The sequence below is a fragment of the Zonotrichia albicollis genome, chromosome 1, assembly GCF_047830755.1.
Source record: "Zonotrichia albicollis isolate bZonAlb1 chromosome 1, bZonAlb1.hap1, whole genome shotgun sequence".
Taxonomy (NCBI): Eukaryota; Metazoa; Chordata; class Aves; order Passeriformes; family Passerellidae; genus Zonotrichia; species Zonotrichia albicollis.
In genome coordinates this window covers 115,583,823-115,601,310 of record NC_133819.1, presented here as the reverse complement: position 1 = coordinate 115,601,310, position 17,488 = coordinate 115,583,823, and the positions used below count along the sequence as shown (strand labels likewise).

The window sequence follows — 17,488 nt, the reverse complement described above, 5'->3', positions numbered from 1 at the left end:
TCTAGGCATCTGTCCAATGTGGAGCACATCAAAGTGATAGAAGAAATGTCTTAGAAAACACAGTAACTTTGATAAAGGATATAAGAGGATTAATTAATACAGAATAGCAGGGGGAAAAAAATCTCAGCTAGCACTCAATAAAAAAGAAAATTACCTTTCAGAAAATAAGTGATTGAAATCTTCAAATTGCTCACAGGGTAACTTTAGATAAGCTCTAGAAACCAAACAGAAAAATCTGCAACATGGATGCATAGATGAAACAAATGAAAAAGGGAAGGAAAATGTTTTCAGACAGATGTGAGGAGTTTTTAAAAGGCAGACTTTGAAGCAGTATAACAACTGTGCTGAAAAATGACAGAAGCAAATATATAAAAAGTACTGTAGAGTCATATGAGCAGTCAAGTGTACTAGTACCAAATTTCTTGTTGCTCAGCCTATAAAAATGCTATCTCTTGAGATACTATCATGAGGCTTCAGGAGTTTTTTAAATCCCAACTCCAGCTTCTGGCATCTATTGATAACATAAGGAGTGAACTACCTTGGACAAAAGAGACGGAGAAAGGAAGTTTTCCTGGTTGTGAAAAAGAGGTAACCTAGGGGCATACTAAAGGCAATAGAATGTGAGTTGGAGAGCCCTTTTTTCAGATTTCCCATTCTGGGGAACTGAATCAGTGTTTCCAATACAGAAAATTGATATATACCTGAGCCTTCACCAATGACAAGAGACTGTTTGGTCCCAGCTTGCAGGCACGGTATATAATTACCAATTCCTTTGGAAGAAGTAATGTACGGAACTCAATGAGTTAGGACACTGCCTTTGGAAAATATAAACAAATACCTATGGTTTCTTCACACTAAAGACTAAATTAATATGTTGATACATTTTGGGAGAAGAAAACAAACCTAATAGAATTAAAGAAGAATTTATTGTTGAGAATCTGAAAATGAAAGTTTTCATAGCAGAAATACTGGTCTCTTTCTTTTGGTACAAACTTCTGTCCTAGTGTCAGCTTTTTTGAAAATAATTCTACTAAAAGTATAGTCATTATTTGATAATTCAGGCTAAGAGCAAATGAATTGAAGATCCACAGCTGTCTGTGCCCAATGACACTGGTTTGCCTACCACACTGCTGAATCCCCTGGCTGGCTCTACTTCCTTCTTTCTGGTGTGCAGCATGGACTGGTTTTAGAGCAAAGAACTAGGTCCTTTTTGGATGAAACTACACCAGAAAATACATTCCAGGAACACATTGACAACAATCTTGACACAAACTGGCAGTCAGTCTTGGGGAACAGACTAGAACAAGCCTGAAGTAACTTCCCTCTAGACTCCCATAAAGAGCACATAGGGCACTTAACTAAGTGGGATTTTAGCACTGAGTGCTTCACTGAGCAAATTCACTCCCACCAGGCTGCCAGTGTAAACAGACAAACTGGCCAAAGAGCACAAAACCTGGAGAGATGGTAAATGACACACAACATTAAAATTGTCCAACTGTTTCTACTCAGTATGCCTTTATGCTGGCATACCAAGGTCCCAGAGCAGTTTTGCACAGTATTGCTCCAGGTTTTCCCCTTTTTCCATATGACATGCCCACTTGAATGAAATGGTCATTTTAGCTCAATCTGTCAAACAGCAAGGTTGAATCTCTGGTTTTTGTCACCACCTGGCTTTCATAAAAGGTGTTTGGCATTTTGCCATGACAGAAGGGTAAAGATACAGGTTAGTGAAGCATTAAGGCTAAAAGAGAACAAATTCTTAATGGCTGATACTGGTTTAGAGGGACTATCTTCCTCAGAAGTGGAGCATATATTAATTTAAAGGGCACAAATATGAAAACAATATCAGGTTAGGACATTTCAGTTAGAATTATAGTTCTCACTCTAATCTCCACTAACTGCTCTCTAATCTCCACTAGTAATATTTGGAGCAATAGTCTAAAAATATATATATTTTTCATGACATGCAAGAAAATTACCAGCTTTGAAAAAAAAAACTTGCTAATGAATTTTACAATAAAGAAACTTGACTATTTACTTATGTAGTTGGTGCCTCCTGAGTGATAAAACGGGGATAAAAATTTTGTAGAGATAACACTTGTGTTATTACTATTTGCTTTGGTCATCTTTTGCACTATTTCAGTCAGAGGCCACCTTCTGACCTTTCTGTATTTGCCTGCACACTTCTCCAAGTGGAAAAGAATACCAAATCTTCGGAGCTGGAATTTTTCCTGCCTCAGTCTCAGTATTTGCCTTTTATCTCATTTCAGTACAGTTATACCCTTGAATATGTGAACAAGAACAGGACACATTTACCTATTTATGTCCTCATTTGACATTTATGTTCACATAGCAGTGAGAAAATTCAGTAACTCTTGCATCAGGTACCCCTTTGGAACAAAAGTTCAGCCCTATCTGAAGACAACCCATATTAGGATCTGTGCTAAAGGTCTGCACATGTACAGAGGAGTACAGGCAGGGGACAGTCCAGGTAACATCTTGCTCAGGCCCATCACAGCCCATCTCCACAACCACAGGTGCACAAGGGCAGTTGGGAACCCACAGAGACTTAGGGAAAAGAAATACTCTGCCAATCCCTGCAGGGCTGTCCCAGGAGTCTCAGCCTGGGCACAAAACCCACCACAATTTGGAGTATCTCTCATATTTAAGAGGTTTGATGCCCCAAGTGTGTCAGATGCAATATAGGGCAGAAGAGAAGGAGATTTTGTGAAGGCAGGGAAATAGATGGATGTAGGTGACCTGAGGAGGAAGTAGTGTTAGAAAATAGATCACATCTGTTCTCTGTGTGTGTGCATGTGTGGGTAGGGAGTACAAGTACCAACAACTGGACTTGGAGTCCTGCATGGCAGCAACTGGAGAGACTGAAGGGAATAAATCTGTCAGTGAGTGGAGTGGGACCAGGGGTCAGAGCCCATGTCCCTGAGAGCAAGAGTGTGGTGGTGTTTGCAGGGGTCCCAGGACGAGGGAAGAGATGAGAATCTTGACTCCATGTTTCAGAAAGCTGCTTTATTATTTTATGATATATATTATATTGAAAGGAAATGATATATTAAAACTATAATAAAAGAATAGAAGAAAGGATTTCATCAGAAGGCTTGAAAGGAATAGAAAGGAAATTGAATGATAATAAAATCTTGTGACTGACCAGAGAGTCTGAGACAGCTGGACTGTGATTTGCCATTAATTTAAAACAATTGCATGAGACCAATCAAAGATGCACCTGGTGCATTCCACAGCAGCAGATAATTATTGTTTATATTTCATTTCTGAGGCCTCTCAGCATCTCAGGAGAAAAAATCCCAGCAAAAGTATTTTTTATAAAATATGTTTGTGGCAAAAGACCACATGAGCAGCTGAGTGTTGGAGGGACCAGGTGAGTCCTGCTCACGTGCCAGAGACACCCTGAGGTGTGGGTATCTGTAGGGGTGAGACCTGCTGGGCTGGGCATGAGGGAAATGGCCTGGAGCAGAGGCTGGAGCAGGGCTGCAGCCTCAGGGGCTCATATGTCCATTTGCCAGCAACTGGAGAGACTGGGATCCAGGAGCAATTGGGGATTAGACAGAGTGTGTGAGCCCAGCTGTTGGATCTACCTTGCGTAGAAGAATCACAGAAAAAAAACCTAAAAACCCAAAAACCAAAGCAGGTTGGAGGAAACCTCCAGGAATCACACAGTACAATAGCATGCTAAATTCGGGGACAACTTCAAAGACAGATCAGGTATTTTCTAGATCCCAGGGCTGGAAAAGCAAAAGGGAAGATGTAATAGGAAGAGAAAAAGAAGCCATGGACCCAGAAGCTTTGGCTATGTGGAAAAATAAGAGAAGCGGAGAGAAAGCCAGACCTGCATTGGAGGGACAAGAAATATGAGTTAAGAAAGTAAGTTGAGATTGGTGTGATGGAGAGATTGACAAAGAACTGAAATCAATACTTGGAGTAGGAGACCAGATTAGTGTCACTTTTTTAAAGTGGCTGAGGAGCAGTGAGAAAAACTAAGAAAGGCTGCCAAGGTGAGAAATCTGAATGGAAAAGAAGAGAGTTCGGAGAGGGAGGTAAAGAAAAGCTAACAGATTCAGGAAATAAATTCAGATCTTAAGAAAAGATGCTAGGAACAAAAGAAAGCCATGGAGTCAAAAAATTGTTCCAAGGATTTGGGTCCATATTGGTTGCATAGAAAACTTCAGCTGGGGAAAGGGAGAAAAAGAACAAGGAAAAATTACCATATCTTCTGAGAGGGAAGCTGAGCAATGAGGAAAGTGTTTAAGAACAGCAATTACCAGACCAATGCCTTCTGTGCTTAGTTTACATTTGTTTGCTTTGTTTAAAGTTTCTAGCACATGACTTTTATACTTAAGCAAATCTGTTATCACTAGAAGATCACAGATTAAAGTGAAAGTACAGAATACAAACTCCTAAATCATATCAAATCCTCATTAAGTAATTACCAGCATGTAGTTTCTTCTGCTGGAGAAAGTGACTAGATGTGGTTTGCTCAGTGCTTGTAAGCAATTAGCTTTTAAATGGGAAATGAAAATGGATAGTGTTTCATTTTCTTGTTCTTGAGAAAATAAATAGGAAATCCTTTGGACTCCTTGCTGAGTTTGTATTGATGTTCAATTTAAATGTTGCTAAAATCAATAACTAATTAGTAAAACTTAAATTTTCGAGAAATTTCCAAGTTCTTTTGGAAATGTATCTTTTCTTACGCACTTGAAACATATATTTTAATAATTTTCCTGCAAATACAAGGAAATATGCAGTAATACAATGATTAAAGACAGTATAAATGGGCTGTTTTAAAGATATTTCTAGCATTTGATAGAAATTATTTGATTTTTCATATATAAATATATATATAGAGTGTACTGACTAGAATATTAGTGCCTTTCTATGAATATATTTTTCAAACTGCATAATGCAAATTTGAATTATTAATGCTGAATTGATTGTTTGTACAAATTAATTGGCTTCTGCATTGTTTTTCTATTACACCAGTAAATGACATATATGTCACTGTGAGTGGCATATGGTACTGTGGGACATGTCAATGATCTTAAAACTTGGCTCATCCTGATCAGTCCCACTTTTTGAAATCTCTCATTGAAGTTAATAACTACTCTGAAGAAAAAAAAAAGGCAAAAAAGAGCAAAGCAGAAATGTGAGCTGGTTCATACATGTTTTTCAACATCTTCTGTCCTCTGCAATAATATTCTTTATATTTTCTTTCAGAGAACTAGATTCTTTTGACTTCAGGGTTTTCACTTCTGTGATATTTTCTTATGAAATGATTTGATTGTCATTAAATGCATGACGATTTCTTTTATGTTGAATCCCAGACACCTTGCAAAATTCACTGCATCAGCTTGAACCCAATTACTAAATGGTATCACCTATCTATGTAAGACTTATCACTGTCAGATATTATTGGCCATCAGCTCCATTGTTGTCATTCTAATAATGTAAAGAGAATCTATTTAAAAAACCACACATAGTGATTATATTGAATCCATATTCTTCTGTAAAGGCCCAGGACTTTTTAAATAATAACTTTATATGATGGGCTGTTTCCCACTTCACTTAAATGGAACAAAGTGCATCAAAGCTGTCATAAACTTTGAAGTTCCAAAGTGTCACCCTGCATCTAACAATTTCTATGGCTAGGGCTCAAGCCTGATTTGAAAAACATGTGTGTGATGATTCAGATCATGGATTTCTTGTAAAGTGTGTTTCATGCAGGACAAGAAAGGATGATCTCAGACTTGCTAAAAGGAACTGGATATCACATGATGTTACATACCTTGATTTCAGATCATGGATTCAGATAATGATTCAGATCATGAATTTCTTGTAAAGTATGTTTTATGCAGGACAAGAAAGGATGATCTCAAACTTGCTAAAAGGAACTGGATATCACACAACATTACATACCTTGATTTCCTACCTGATGTCTTTCTCTAAAGAGCAGTATTTAACAGTGATGTATGAACACTCAGAAATCTAACATTTTATAGGGTAAGATGCCCTGGCCATCAGCTATTTTTCTGATTTTGGGAAGGAAAGGAGTGAGATTAAAGGATCACTTCCCTCTTCTGGAGCTAGAATGTGTCTGGAAGTGATTGCTTCAGGGTTACACTGGCTTTTAGGGAGCAGGGCTTTTGTTGCTCTGGAGGAGACACAAAAAACTGTCATATATTCACAGAAAATGGTCAGTGAACACATGAGCTAAAATACTGAGCACGTACATGGCAAAAGCTCCTCTGCAGGGTTTCTTATTGCCACTTCTCTCCACGTGTCACCTTCACCCTTGTCTTCGGAAAGCCAGCTCTGTATGGGGAGACAAATCTCTTCAGCAGACACAGGGACTACTCTTTCAAGCCTGACTTCCTCCAGGTACCAGCTGGGATCATTTCCAGAGTTGTCGTGGCCCATGCGGATTTTATACAGCTGCCCAAGATCTCTGAGATTAATCTGTAAAAAAAAAAAAAGTTAAAAAAATAATCCAGATTTTAATAACAAATTACACTGTTGTCTTTAGCCATCCTTCTTATACTGGGCATGCAAGCTAAATGTGCAGCTAACATAGCCAAGAGTAATGAATCTTGTTAGAAAACTAAGCCTTAATATACAATGAATGCCAGAGACAAAGAGTGAAAATATGTGGAGTAGTCTGCAAGTGTAATTTTATTGACTTTGGTACTGCATTATTTAAAGTGAGTAAAGGGCTCAGAGAATCCAGTCTGTTTCTAGGCCTCTTCGAGGAATCCATTTTCTAGTGTTATAATGGAAATCATTCTTGCTAGACAAATCCTTTAACAAGCAGAACTAAGTTCAGTCATTGCTACACCAAATCATACAAGTCCATACAGTTACCATCAGCAGAGCCCTATTATCTATTCCTACCACTTATCAGTCTGCTACTTTTCTCATTGACTCCTGTTTTTCTGTGCTCTGGTGCCAGGGTTAACTGTTTCTGTAAGTGCTGATGCTACACTGCAGCAAATTTAAACAATAAAACATGACTATGTCTCATTGAATACTGCAGCCTTGAAATAAGAGCCACTATGTTTTGGGTTGCAGAAGTATTTTGGGCAATTCTGATGGCAGGAATCAAAGCACAAAAGCAGGGTTAACCACTTTCAACCTTTATTTTATAACTTTTTTTTTTTTATCAGTGTTGGGCTTGAAAGGTCATGGTAATTGGGAAAAAAATCACCAAGTAAAAAAGAACAAAAAAGAGCTGTTTCCTTTACTATTATAGCAATTTTGTACTATTTCACATCAAAACAAAAACGAAAAAAGGAAACAAACCTCCCTGAGGCAAGCCTGGCACAACTAAGTCTCACAGGCTGAGGGCATGACATGTATGCTAGTAGTAAAAGGACTGAATAGAGTCATACTTATGACCATTATAGTAGGTTTTGCTATATTAAAACAGTATGTTAAAGGAAGATGTGCCAGCTGAAGATACAATTATAGCATTAATGCAATAAAACTATGTATCTCAAAGATATACTCTTAATAGTCACAGTGAAATTACAGCAAATAAAAAAAGCACTCTGACACTAACCAAAAAATGTAGCCAGGACATGGGCTAAGTTGCCCTAATAAATGCCACCCAGCTACAAAACAGAGACCTCTGCAGTGGGCAAGGGACTGCTAAGGTTACCTTGAAAATAAATATAAAATTATATTAGAACTCTCAATATTTATTGCAAACTGAGTAGGGTATGGTATTGTTGAACAACAAAGGCGGTGCACTCCTGAGATACAGGCACTGGCTGCTGTTTGTGGTGCAGAAATATTAAAGGGAAATTTTCTAAATAAAACAGATATCTTGTGATCTTATGTCCATGATTAAATTCTGGCTTAATCCCTGTTGAAAGAGAAGCATTACAGCCATCACAGATTATGGTATACAATAATCATTACCATGATTCTTGGTCAGGACCAGGAAACTCTATTAAAGAGCCCCTTACAATTTCTGAAGCAGCTAATCAGTCATTTGTCCATGAAGCAAGCTGAAACATTGATAAAGCAAATCTTCATCTCTATTTTATATATATATATATATATATATATATATATATATATATATATGTTATAGTATGCATTATAGGAGATGTCTCAAAAGTGAAGCTCAAACTTTTAAAATTATAGTGAATTATATATATTGACTTATTATGCTAAAGTGTTTTTTTTTGTTGTTGTTCCAGGAAGAGATCTAAGATGTGAGATATGTTTCCAGGTGAATTCCCATGCAAAGACCATGAACATGTCCCTCTGGTCCTTCTCCTGCTGTGCTCCAGAAGATCCATTTCCTTCTTGTGCTGAGGCCCTAGAGCGGGATGCAGTGCTCCAGGTGAGGTCCCACAAGAGCAGAATAGAGGGACAGAATCACCTCCCTCACCCTGCCAGCTGCATAGCAGATGATTTTTGGCAGACCACTGATGCAACCAGAGAAAATATTACAAAAATAAGCACATGTAGGGGAGATGACCAAAAAATAGGTGGGGGAAAAGGAAAGAAAAAGAAAAAACTTAGCAATTTGAAAAAAGAGAGGGAAATTATGAAGACCATTCATCACCATATCAGCATGCAGGGGCTTCCTGATACTGGATCCATCTAACCTAATCAAATGAAGTTTCAAGGTAGAGAACAGAAAGTTCTGTCTGGACCTTTAGGTTTGTCCAGGACATGTATCTAGTTGCAACTAGTTCAATTAGATTTGTTGAATTCCTGTTCAGCATCTCCAAATATGTATGTCTTTGTGTCTTTCTATACTTCCTATCCCTCCCTAACATTCACACTCTAAAAGCAGCTTTGATACAACCAAAGTAAGAAAGTTATGACCACGTGCTAAAGGGGAATTTGCCCAAAGTTTCAAGTCAAATACATTTGCTTGCTTTCAGCTAAAGGGAGAAACAGCATCAAGCATACTTGACTTACAAAATAAGAGGTTTTTGTATGGTAAACTATGCTGGACTTACAGGTAATGGCATATTTCTGAGCCTGAAAAGTCTCAAAAATCAAAACACAGAACACTGCCCATTTGATAACAGGCTTAGCAATATGCTTATAATTTTAGCAAAATATTATTTTTCTAAATACTTGTTTATTAGTGACCTTGGGGGAAAAAAGTCATGTTTATTCTTAGGTGGAAATTAGGCAATGGCAGAGGGGAAATCAATTGTATATGATGTTCTGGAAGATATATAATACAATTAGAAATTTACTTTCCATACCAATTGCATATTTGGTGCTTGGAACAATTCATCTTGATGTCAGCCCAGATACCACATTGGTTTCTCAGTGGTATTGACTTGCTAACATGTTATTTTTTGTCAATTGGAATCCCATCAAATGTATGTCAGAATTTGCTCTTGCAGTGAAATGCAGAGGAAAATATTCTCATAACACAGCAGAGCTAACGATATTCTTTTGACAACATAAACAGTGTCTTGAGCTTGCTTCTTCCTTCCCTGTGTTGAATAAATTGCCTTGAACTTCTGCATGACTTGAACACAACCTGGCATTTAGAAATCTACTTTCCCAGCCAGAATGTTCTCTAAAAAGTTGTAGGACAAAGTTGACTTTGTTGCCCTTGTTAACAATGTGCTTACAAAAACTGCAGTCTAACTGCTCAACGATGTTCCAGCACTAAAGCTGCAAAAGTAACATTCATTTTTATTTGGAAGCAGCCATTCTGATAGGCCTGCAATAAATGTCCAAAGAGGAAAGCATTGCTCTGAAAATCAGGCAGCTAAATTCTATTCCTGGATTTGCTTTAGGCTTCCTGAGGAACTACAAAATTCACAAGCCCATTTTGCTCCACTTTCTCAAGTATGCAAGGACAACATTTACATGTCTTTTACAGGGATGTAGCAAATCTCTCTTCATAAATTTTGAGATCCTCAGAAAAAGGCACAACTCTGAAATTCAAAATTTTTTTTCTAAAATGTTCTGTTCGTTTTGTGTTAGTTGCTACTTCTCTAAAATTCAATTGAGATGTCAAATATTATGAATTGTAATGGTGTAATAGTTTGGACATGGAGTGAAATTCAAATTCCATTATGATGTTGCTTACAGCAGCCACCTATAGAACACAAAACTTAAACTGCAGAGGTGACAAACAAGGACATGGAAACACAGATTGAGGTAAAGGGATCTAGACACCACAAACATCAGGTATGGTGTTCTTCTTAGGGATGTTAGATAAATCTACAAATACTAGCCTCTTCCCGGGAAAAGATTTTGCAAAACACCCATCATCTACAGTTAAATTGTTGGTTGATTGTGGAACTCCTGCTGCATTAACCAATTTGTGTTAAGTCCTGTAATAAATTCTGAAGGGGATGGGTCTCATATAGACCTTGCTTATGTGACAGACTGCCAGCACCTAATAGGCTTAAAAATATCATTGTGACTACAATGATAGTGGTCATTCTATTGTCTTTGTAGCATTTTTCTTCACGGTTACAGGCAATAATATCAATGCATCATATTTCATGGCACAAGTACCAGTACAAATTATTGAAAAAACTGTCCACTCCTTCCAAAAGGGTCATGTTGTCACACAAAGCATCTTTGATATAGTCATATTCTAAATTTTTGCAAGCAGTTAAACTAGACGGACCTGTTAAACAATACACCTATATATTTTGCTCATTGTTACTATTTATAGGACTAAGTAATCTTCTTACCATAGGCAAAGGGAACATTCTCATTGAATCATGTGTTAGACAACTTGGCCTTACTTTTTGAAATTGAAGCTTAACAAAGCTCATATTTTGCAATTTGTCTCTAAGCATAATTGAAATCCAGGTTTATCAGCAAGAAGTTCTACCTAAAGAGGATGCAAGGACTAAATTTTAATTCCATTTCTAAATGAGCTATGCAAATACACTTTTTGGTCCCTAACATACCTGTGATATTTTGAATGGAGTTGGTATGACCTATCTTCATGTACTTAAGATGTTTAACTAAGTGAAAAGTGAAGTTCCTTGTATGAATAAGAAAAGGTTCTGTGGAAGGATAATTCAATAAGAGGATGGAAAACATACCTGTGATTACTCATTTTCTCTTTTATTTACTAGAATAAGCAAAATAATATCACTGCTTTCCTGTTGTGCAGAGAGTATCCTGCAGTCTCTTTGAGATAAACTCAGGCTAGCATGAAAATCATTTGGATAAATCAACACTTCAGAGGCAGCTGCACCAAAATCCTGATGTCTAACACACCCACCAGAGAATGTGCTTGACGGACAGTTATTTATTTCATGAAAGGCCACTTCATTAACAGAATTTCAGAGAAGTCATGTACAGCAGTAGGATTCCCAAAAGAAAGAAAAATCATTGACTGCATTAGTTTAACTTCTACAGCATCAGCATGTAATAGAGAAATCCTTGGAAGTAGATGATATTTTTTTAATTGTGAACATGCAGCTAATAACTGTTGCCAAAAATGCAATAACTATTATACCAGTACAGTACAAAGGGTCCACCCATGCTGATTGCTTTTTCCAGATGTCTGAATTCAACCACTTTGTTAATTGTGCCCAGAAAACTTGGCACAGTTACACACTAACTCAAAAATTAGAATATGTCACAGGTGCTCACACAGAAATTTAACAGTGCCATGAAAAAGGGTGGATATAGACAAATAAGGAATAGGATTAAAGGCCACACAAAGATCAGCATTATTTTTTCCTACTTCATACTTGCTTTGGTCATAAAAATACATTGCTTAAACAAATACTGCTGATTGCACAGTGGCTGTTAAAACGCTTTCTTTTCCAGTGCACTCAAGCTCTGGAAGAACTTCATTTTTACTGTGGGTTAATCAAATTATGCCAACAGCAAGTACAAATATTCATATATTTATGTATATACACACACTTTGTACTGCAGTACATACTGCCTAATTACTGAACAAGTAACACCACATTCCCCACTCCCAATTCTTAAAGATGAGATGAGCAGTGTTTTTCTCCAAGATTTTTTGTGAGCTCTTTACAATCGTGCGTTGTTTCTTGGAACAAGGTAAATTTTGTTTAATGCACAGCCTGTAGCTGATGAATATAATTTTACATACTTCTCCCCTTTATCTCAGTAAGGGATGAGGTCCACCTTGTTATCCTGTGCATTTCACAGACAGTGACAGTTTCAAGTGGAGTAACAGCCATGGGTATGAAATTTGGTATTTATGCTGCCATAATGAACGGGTATTTGTGCTGCCTTAAGCAAATCAGACTAATGCCTGGGCTTCTCTAAGTTTTATTCAACTCTTTCTGAACCTAAATGGCCGTTAGGGACAGCAGGGACAGCTGGAAAATAGCAGGACACAAGCAATGTCCAGCTTTCAGGCATTGTCAGTCCCATGGTTAAGAGTGTGGATAGTTACATCAGTGCTCATGTTCTCTCTTGCAATCTTCCCACTCTGGAAGGACTCTAACTGAGCTCATTTCAGCCTCTTTTATTTGAACATCATGAGCAAAAGCATGAAAATGGATTTGTTTCAACTATTTTTGCAACATTTAGTTTTCTTCTCACTGCTTCTCATTTTACTTTGGAGATCTCAGTTTTGACTGAAGAAAGAATGACTGTGGATTCAGAGTACAGGAATGAACGACTCACAGTGAAACACAACAGATTCTTAGAGTCTGTAGTGCTGATTCTAAAGAAAGGACTTTTAATTATTCATGTATCAGTTATTTTAGATGACTGATAATTTTATTTAAACAGGAGGAAAGCAAAATGAAAAATAACAGATCGAGTTCTAAGTGTGGCATGTTCTTGGGATGCAGTACAGCATGAAGGCATATTTGATGAACACAACTCTTAACAAAAAAAGTAAAGTGGAAGGAAAATGGCTGTATTTAACACTTTAACAGTCTCATCATAGGAGCGCTATTTATTAAGTTTTATGGTATTAAGTATCTCTTCAAGTATTATATGAGCCCTGCTTTTCATCTCCCTATATTACTTTCTGGTATTTGCCCTAGACCATAGAGTGTATAAAGGATTGTTTATGTGGATGAACAAACTCTAAATCATGTAAATGGATGTGGCACCAGCTTTAAAAGTTAGAAAAATGAGCTCATGCAGCAAAAATCACACCAGGGCTGGATTTCAGTTTCCAATGCTCCTAAAATATCATGCATACTTCATGTTCTGTACTTGCAAACATGGAACAGCTACCTTCTTTACAAAGACAGCCACCAACCCCAAAATATAATCTAAGGTTAAACTGAAGATTTTGAAGACTTCTTAGGAAAAATTCCAGCACTTCTAGTAGTTTAATTTAGTGAGTTTTGGGGTTTTTTTAATTGACAATGTGTTGAAATTCTTAAGACCAGCACCACCCTAAAGAGATGGAAGAGATGATTATGAAGCAAATTCACAAGGCAAATAATGGAAAAAGTCTTGTTACGGAAATGCTAGGTGCTGCCACAATCACTAAGGCAAGCAATATTTTTAAAGCAGATCTACTGAACCAGTCAGTGTTTTTACTGACTTCATAATTACTAGAACAGCAGAACTTGTACCCAAAGGTATGGAATTGCTATTATGTATGGAAGTAATAAAAATTGAGAGATTGCAGCTGGTTTTTACAGAAGATAATAGGCTTACAGTCTTATGCTTAGTTGTCTTTGACACAGAAGGGAATATTTGGCATGATCAAACATTAAAAGAATATTTTTAAAAGAATTTCTTTATCAAACTGTGTGTACAGTCATAAGAGATAATTCGGCATGTTTCAAAGAATGATGATGCAGAATACTGGGCTCCAGAGAATACAATTTACAATACAATTAAAGCTCCAGTGTCTTGAGCAACCCAGCGTTCTGCCAAAATCAGTATTTTTGAAATACTGAGAAATACTCAGGGACTGTGATGACACCAGAGGAAGATGCAGGAAACAGATCAGAGTTGTGATGAAAGCTGTAACTTATAGTAGATTGATATTCCTCTACTGGAGAAGGAATGACTCTCAACAGAAAAATGATGCCCTAAAAACTCTGCCTGAATAGTAACAGAAGCTGAAATCCACAGCCCAGAAGTATTTTCTTTGAACACACAGGGACAATTCAGAGCAGAAAAGGAAATCCATCAGATTTAATTCTGTTTTTTCCCTGCTCCCATATTGTTTATCCTTGACATACCCATCTGGTAGGAAAAATTGCTAAGCCACAAGAGAAAATTCTGTGCAGAGTACATATGACTGTCTTGAGGAAACCTAGAACCCAGGACTCCAGTCAGAAACAAGAATAGTCCCCATCACACAACTGTAAATTACCTTCAATGAATTCCATGTACTGCCATCATGTGGAAATCTCTAAGGGTAATAGCCTTGTTACATTATACCTGCACTACAATGGACTTTGGCCAGTTTTTAATTTCATTCACACAAACCTTAATCAGAGATAGCTCAGGTTAATGAAGTTACACTTGCTTTATAAAGCAATAGAAGCAGCACTAAAATTAAGTTCTAGAATGAAATCTCAGGAGGGTATAAAGGAGCACCAGCTGATTTACTCAAGTTTTATTAACTTTCTTTTTTCATTATTTTTAACTTTACTGAATATTCATTGTGTACTTTTAGGTATCCAACTTACTAAACAGTTAACTGTGTTTTCTATCAGACTGCTATTCTTGGTTTTTTATTAAGACAATCCAGTACAGTTTGGTCTCATTCTCTTTTTGTGGGCCATTTGTTTGTGATTTCTTATGGTTGTAAGTGTGCCTACAGGGATTTTGAAACTGTATGATATTTCGATTGTTTTTGTGAGGCATGACTGTGTTTTATTTGTTTCCATTATAATATGCTGATCTCTTCCAGCACCCTTGATCAGTAAACACTTCCTTTTTAAAAAACTATGCAAGAAAGTTTCTGTCTGGCTGATTTTAGTATCAAAAGATGCTTTCTGTCCCATCTGTCACTGATTCTCCATCATGTGTTTATTATGCATAAATTATTTAAACCTAAGTGACATATCACAGATTTAACTACTGCAACAGTTGCAGTCCTGACCAAGGAACTGCATGAAGTAGAGAAAATGGCAGGAATTACAGGATCTTGCAGAAATGAGAAATGTCATCTTTCTGAAGCACATCTCGGAGTCTTTTTGTCAGCAGAGAGAAATATCTCCATTTGCTCGGAGGAACAGGACAGCACTAGTTGAAATCACATGAGTAAACTTGGTCTGTGTGATTTACCTCTAGTTTCTGGCCACCCTTGTCCCCCTTTCCTTCTTACTTTCTCCAATGAAAAGTTCACACAAGAGTGGGCTTCAGTGGAAGTCTGAGGAAGTTTGTGGAAGAATTTACAGTGGACCCTTCCAAAGATGGATATGCAACACAAACCATAACCAAGACTACCTTACTACATAAATGCCAATAAAGTTCTTTTACTTCTTCAAACAAACATCTACTCTAATCTAGCACATCAAGAGGATGCAAGTATGAAGCAGATTCTGAGAGACCTGTTAGTCCCAGGCAGTTGTGAACACATTTCCTGATTCAAAACTCAGAGCCATAAAAGTCAGCTGCTCCCTCAGAAATACTTAATCATCCTTGTATGTTTCTTTGAGTCTTTTTTATTACCTCTATTATCTAGTTTTGAGAAAAGCTACTTTGCATTTGTTTTGAATTCTCCAGTGTTTATATAACAGCCATACTGTACCTTAAATGTATCTTCGCTGTTGGGATTAAACAGCTGCTGTTTCCCAGATCCCAAAATAATTGGACCAGAAGCTTTGTTTTCTCCATAAGCATAAAGGAATACTGTTGCTGTTGTGCCAGCTGTTTCAAAATCCCCAGTGACTACTGTTATCTTCCAGTCTCCTTCTGTAAAGTAAAAAAAAAAAATTAATGCTTTTAAAAATGTTACTTATACGAAACAGTTTACTTGAAAGATGTAAAAGAAAGCATAGTTTGGCCCAAGGACTGTGACTATGCTGCACTTGAAAGGTAATGATGTCAGGAGAGGCAACAGAGGATTGGCCAAGTACTACATCATTCCACCTCATCTTAAGGTATGGACCAAGGATGGAGGAGGTTTACACTGCACAAAAGCCAGAAATATGAACACAGAGCTAAGTGAGATTTCTGAGGGTCAACACAGAAGCAGACCACCATCCAAATTTGGACTATGACTACAGTATAACCAAGAAATGCAACAGGAAAAATGCCGAAGCATCCCAATTAAGAACAATTTCCCCTCATTTTAGGGTGATGTGATAAATCAACAGAATTCCATTTGCCTGGATGGGGGCATGATACTGAAATCAGCATAAAAAAAAAAAGGTTTTGTAAAAAAGTCTGAACTAGATTAGGACTCATTAGAAAATCATTTTATATAAAGCTCCCTGACACTAAAATATCATCTCTGCTCCCATAAAATGTACACGTTATTTAAATATTCAAAAGCAGCTTAATATAATTCTTTTTTTTAAAAAAGAACAATTCATAATTGTAAAATGCATTTCTACATCTGAAAAGATGGGATTGCATACTTCTCCACCCCTCATTGATTGCAGCTTTTGTCTGTGTGAAACAAGTTCCACACAGCGACTTAAATTCATTCTGTTCAAGGCAAACAATAAATGAAATACCAGCATCCAGTCATCTTATGAATAAATGCCATAGCATACACTGCAGTTCTCTTAGTAGAAGCTGTCTGGTAATGCCTGCATGATTTAAATCTGTAGTCTGACAGAGGTATTTATCTTGGGCCAGCCTCATTATCTCTCAGTAATCTGCCCCACAAAAATTGAACTGGAGCAGGAAGTTTGATTTCCTGTTTTCCAAGTCTTTAGAGGTCTGGCTGATGTCTGGTTTGGGAAGGTGTTAGAATTTTAAATACACATAAATACACAGCTGGGAATTCAGAAAGCAGCAATAGCTCATTTGTTCTGTCCAATGAAACCTGGCCCACAGACTGAGGGAAGGAATTGTCCCCTGTACTCTGCTCTGATGAGACCCCACCTGCAGTACTACATCCAGCTCTGGGTTCCCCAACAAAATAAGGATGTGGACCTGTTGAAACAGGCACAGAGAAGGGCCATGAAAATCGTTAGGGGCTGGAGCTCCTCTCCTGTCACAAAAGGTTGTTGTTCAGCTTGGAGCAGAGAAGGTTCTGGACAGGTAGACCTTATTGACAGCTTCTCAACATATTAAGGGACTTGAAAGAAAATCAAAGAATTTTTACAAGGACATGTAGTGATAAGTCAAGGGGGAATGGTTTTAAAGTGAAATAGAGTAGATTTAGAAAAGACATGAAGAATATATATTTTTTTAATAAGGATTGTAAGACACTGGAACAGGTTGCCCAAAGAAGTTGTGGATGTCTCATCTCTGAAAGTGTTTGAAGCCAGGCTGGATGGGGCTTTGAGAAAGCTGGTCTAGTGGAAGATGTCCCTATCCACGTCAGGGGCTGTACTAGTTATCTTTAAAGACTTCTTCCAACTCC

At 37.3% G+C, this 17,488-nt stretch overlaps 1 protein-coding gene across 1 annotated transcript in view; it reads right to left on the bottom strand.

The window, feature by feature from the left end:
• The window catches only part of LOC113458545 (lipoxygenase homology domain-containing protein 1), a 168,715-nt gene that overhangs the window by 94,434 nt on the left and 56,793 nt on the right, over window positions 1–17,488 (bottom strand). Inside the window, exons 25-26 of the mRNA XM_026791313.2 lie at window positions 15,701–15,864; window positions 6,261–6,486 (exon numbers count right to left, since the gene is read on the bottom strand). Of these exons, the coding sequence (XP_026647114.2) occupies window positions 6,261–6,486; window positions 15,701–15,864 (390 nt within the window). The remainder of the gene's footprint in view (window positions 1–6,260; window positions 6,487–15,700; window positions 15,865–17,488) is intronic.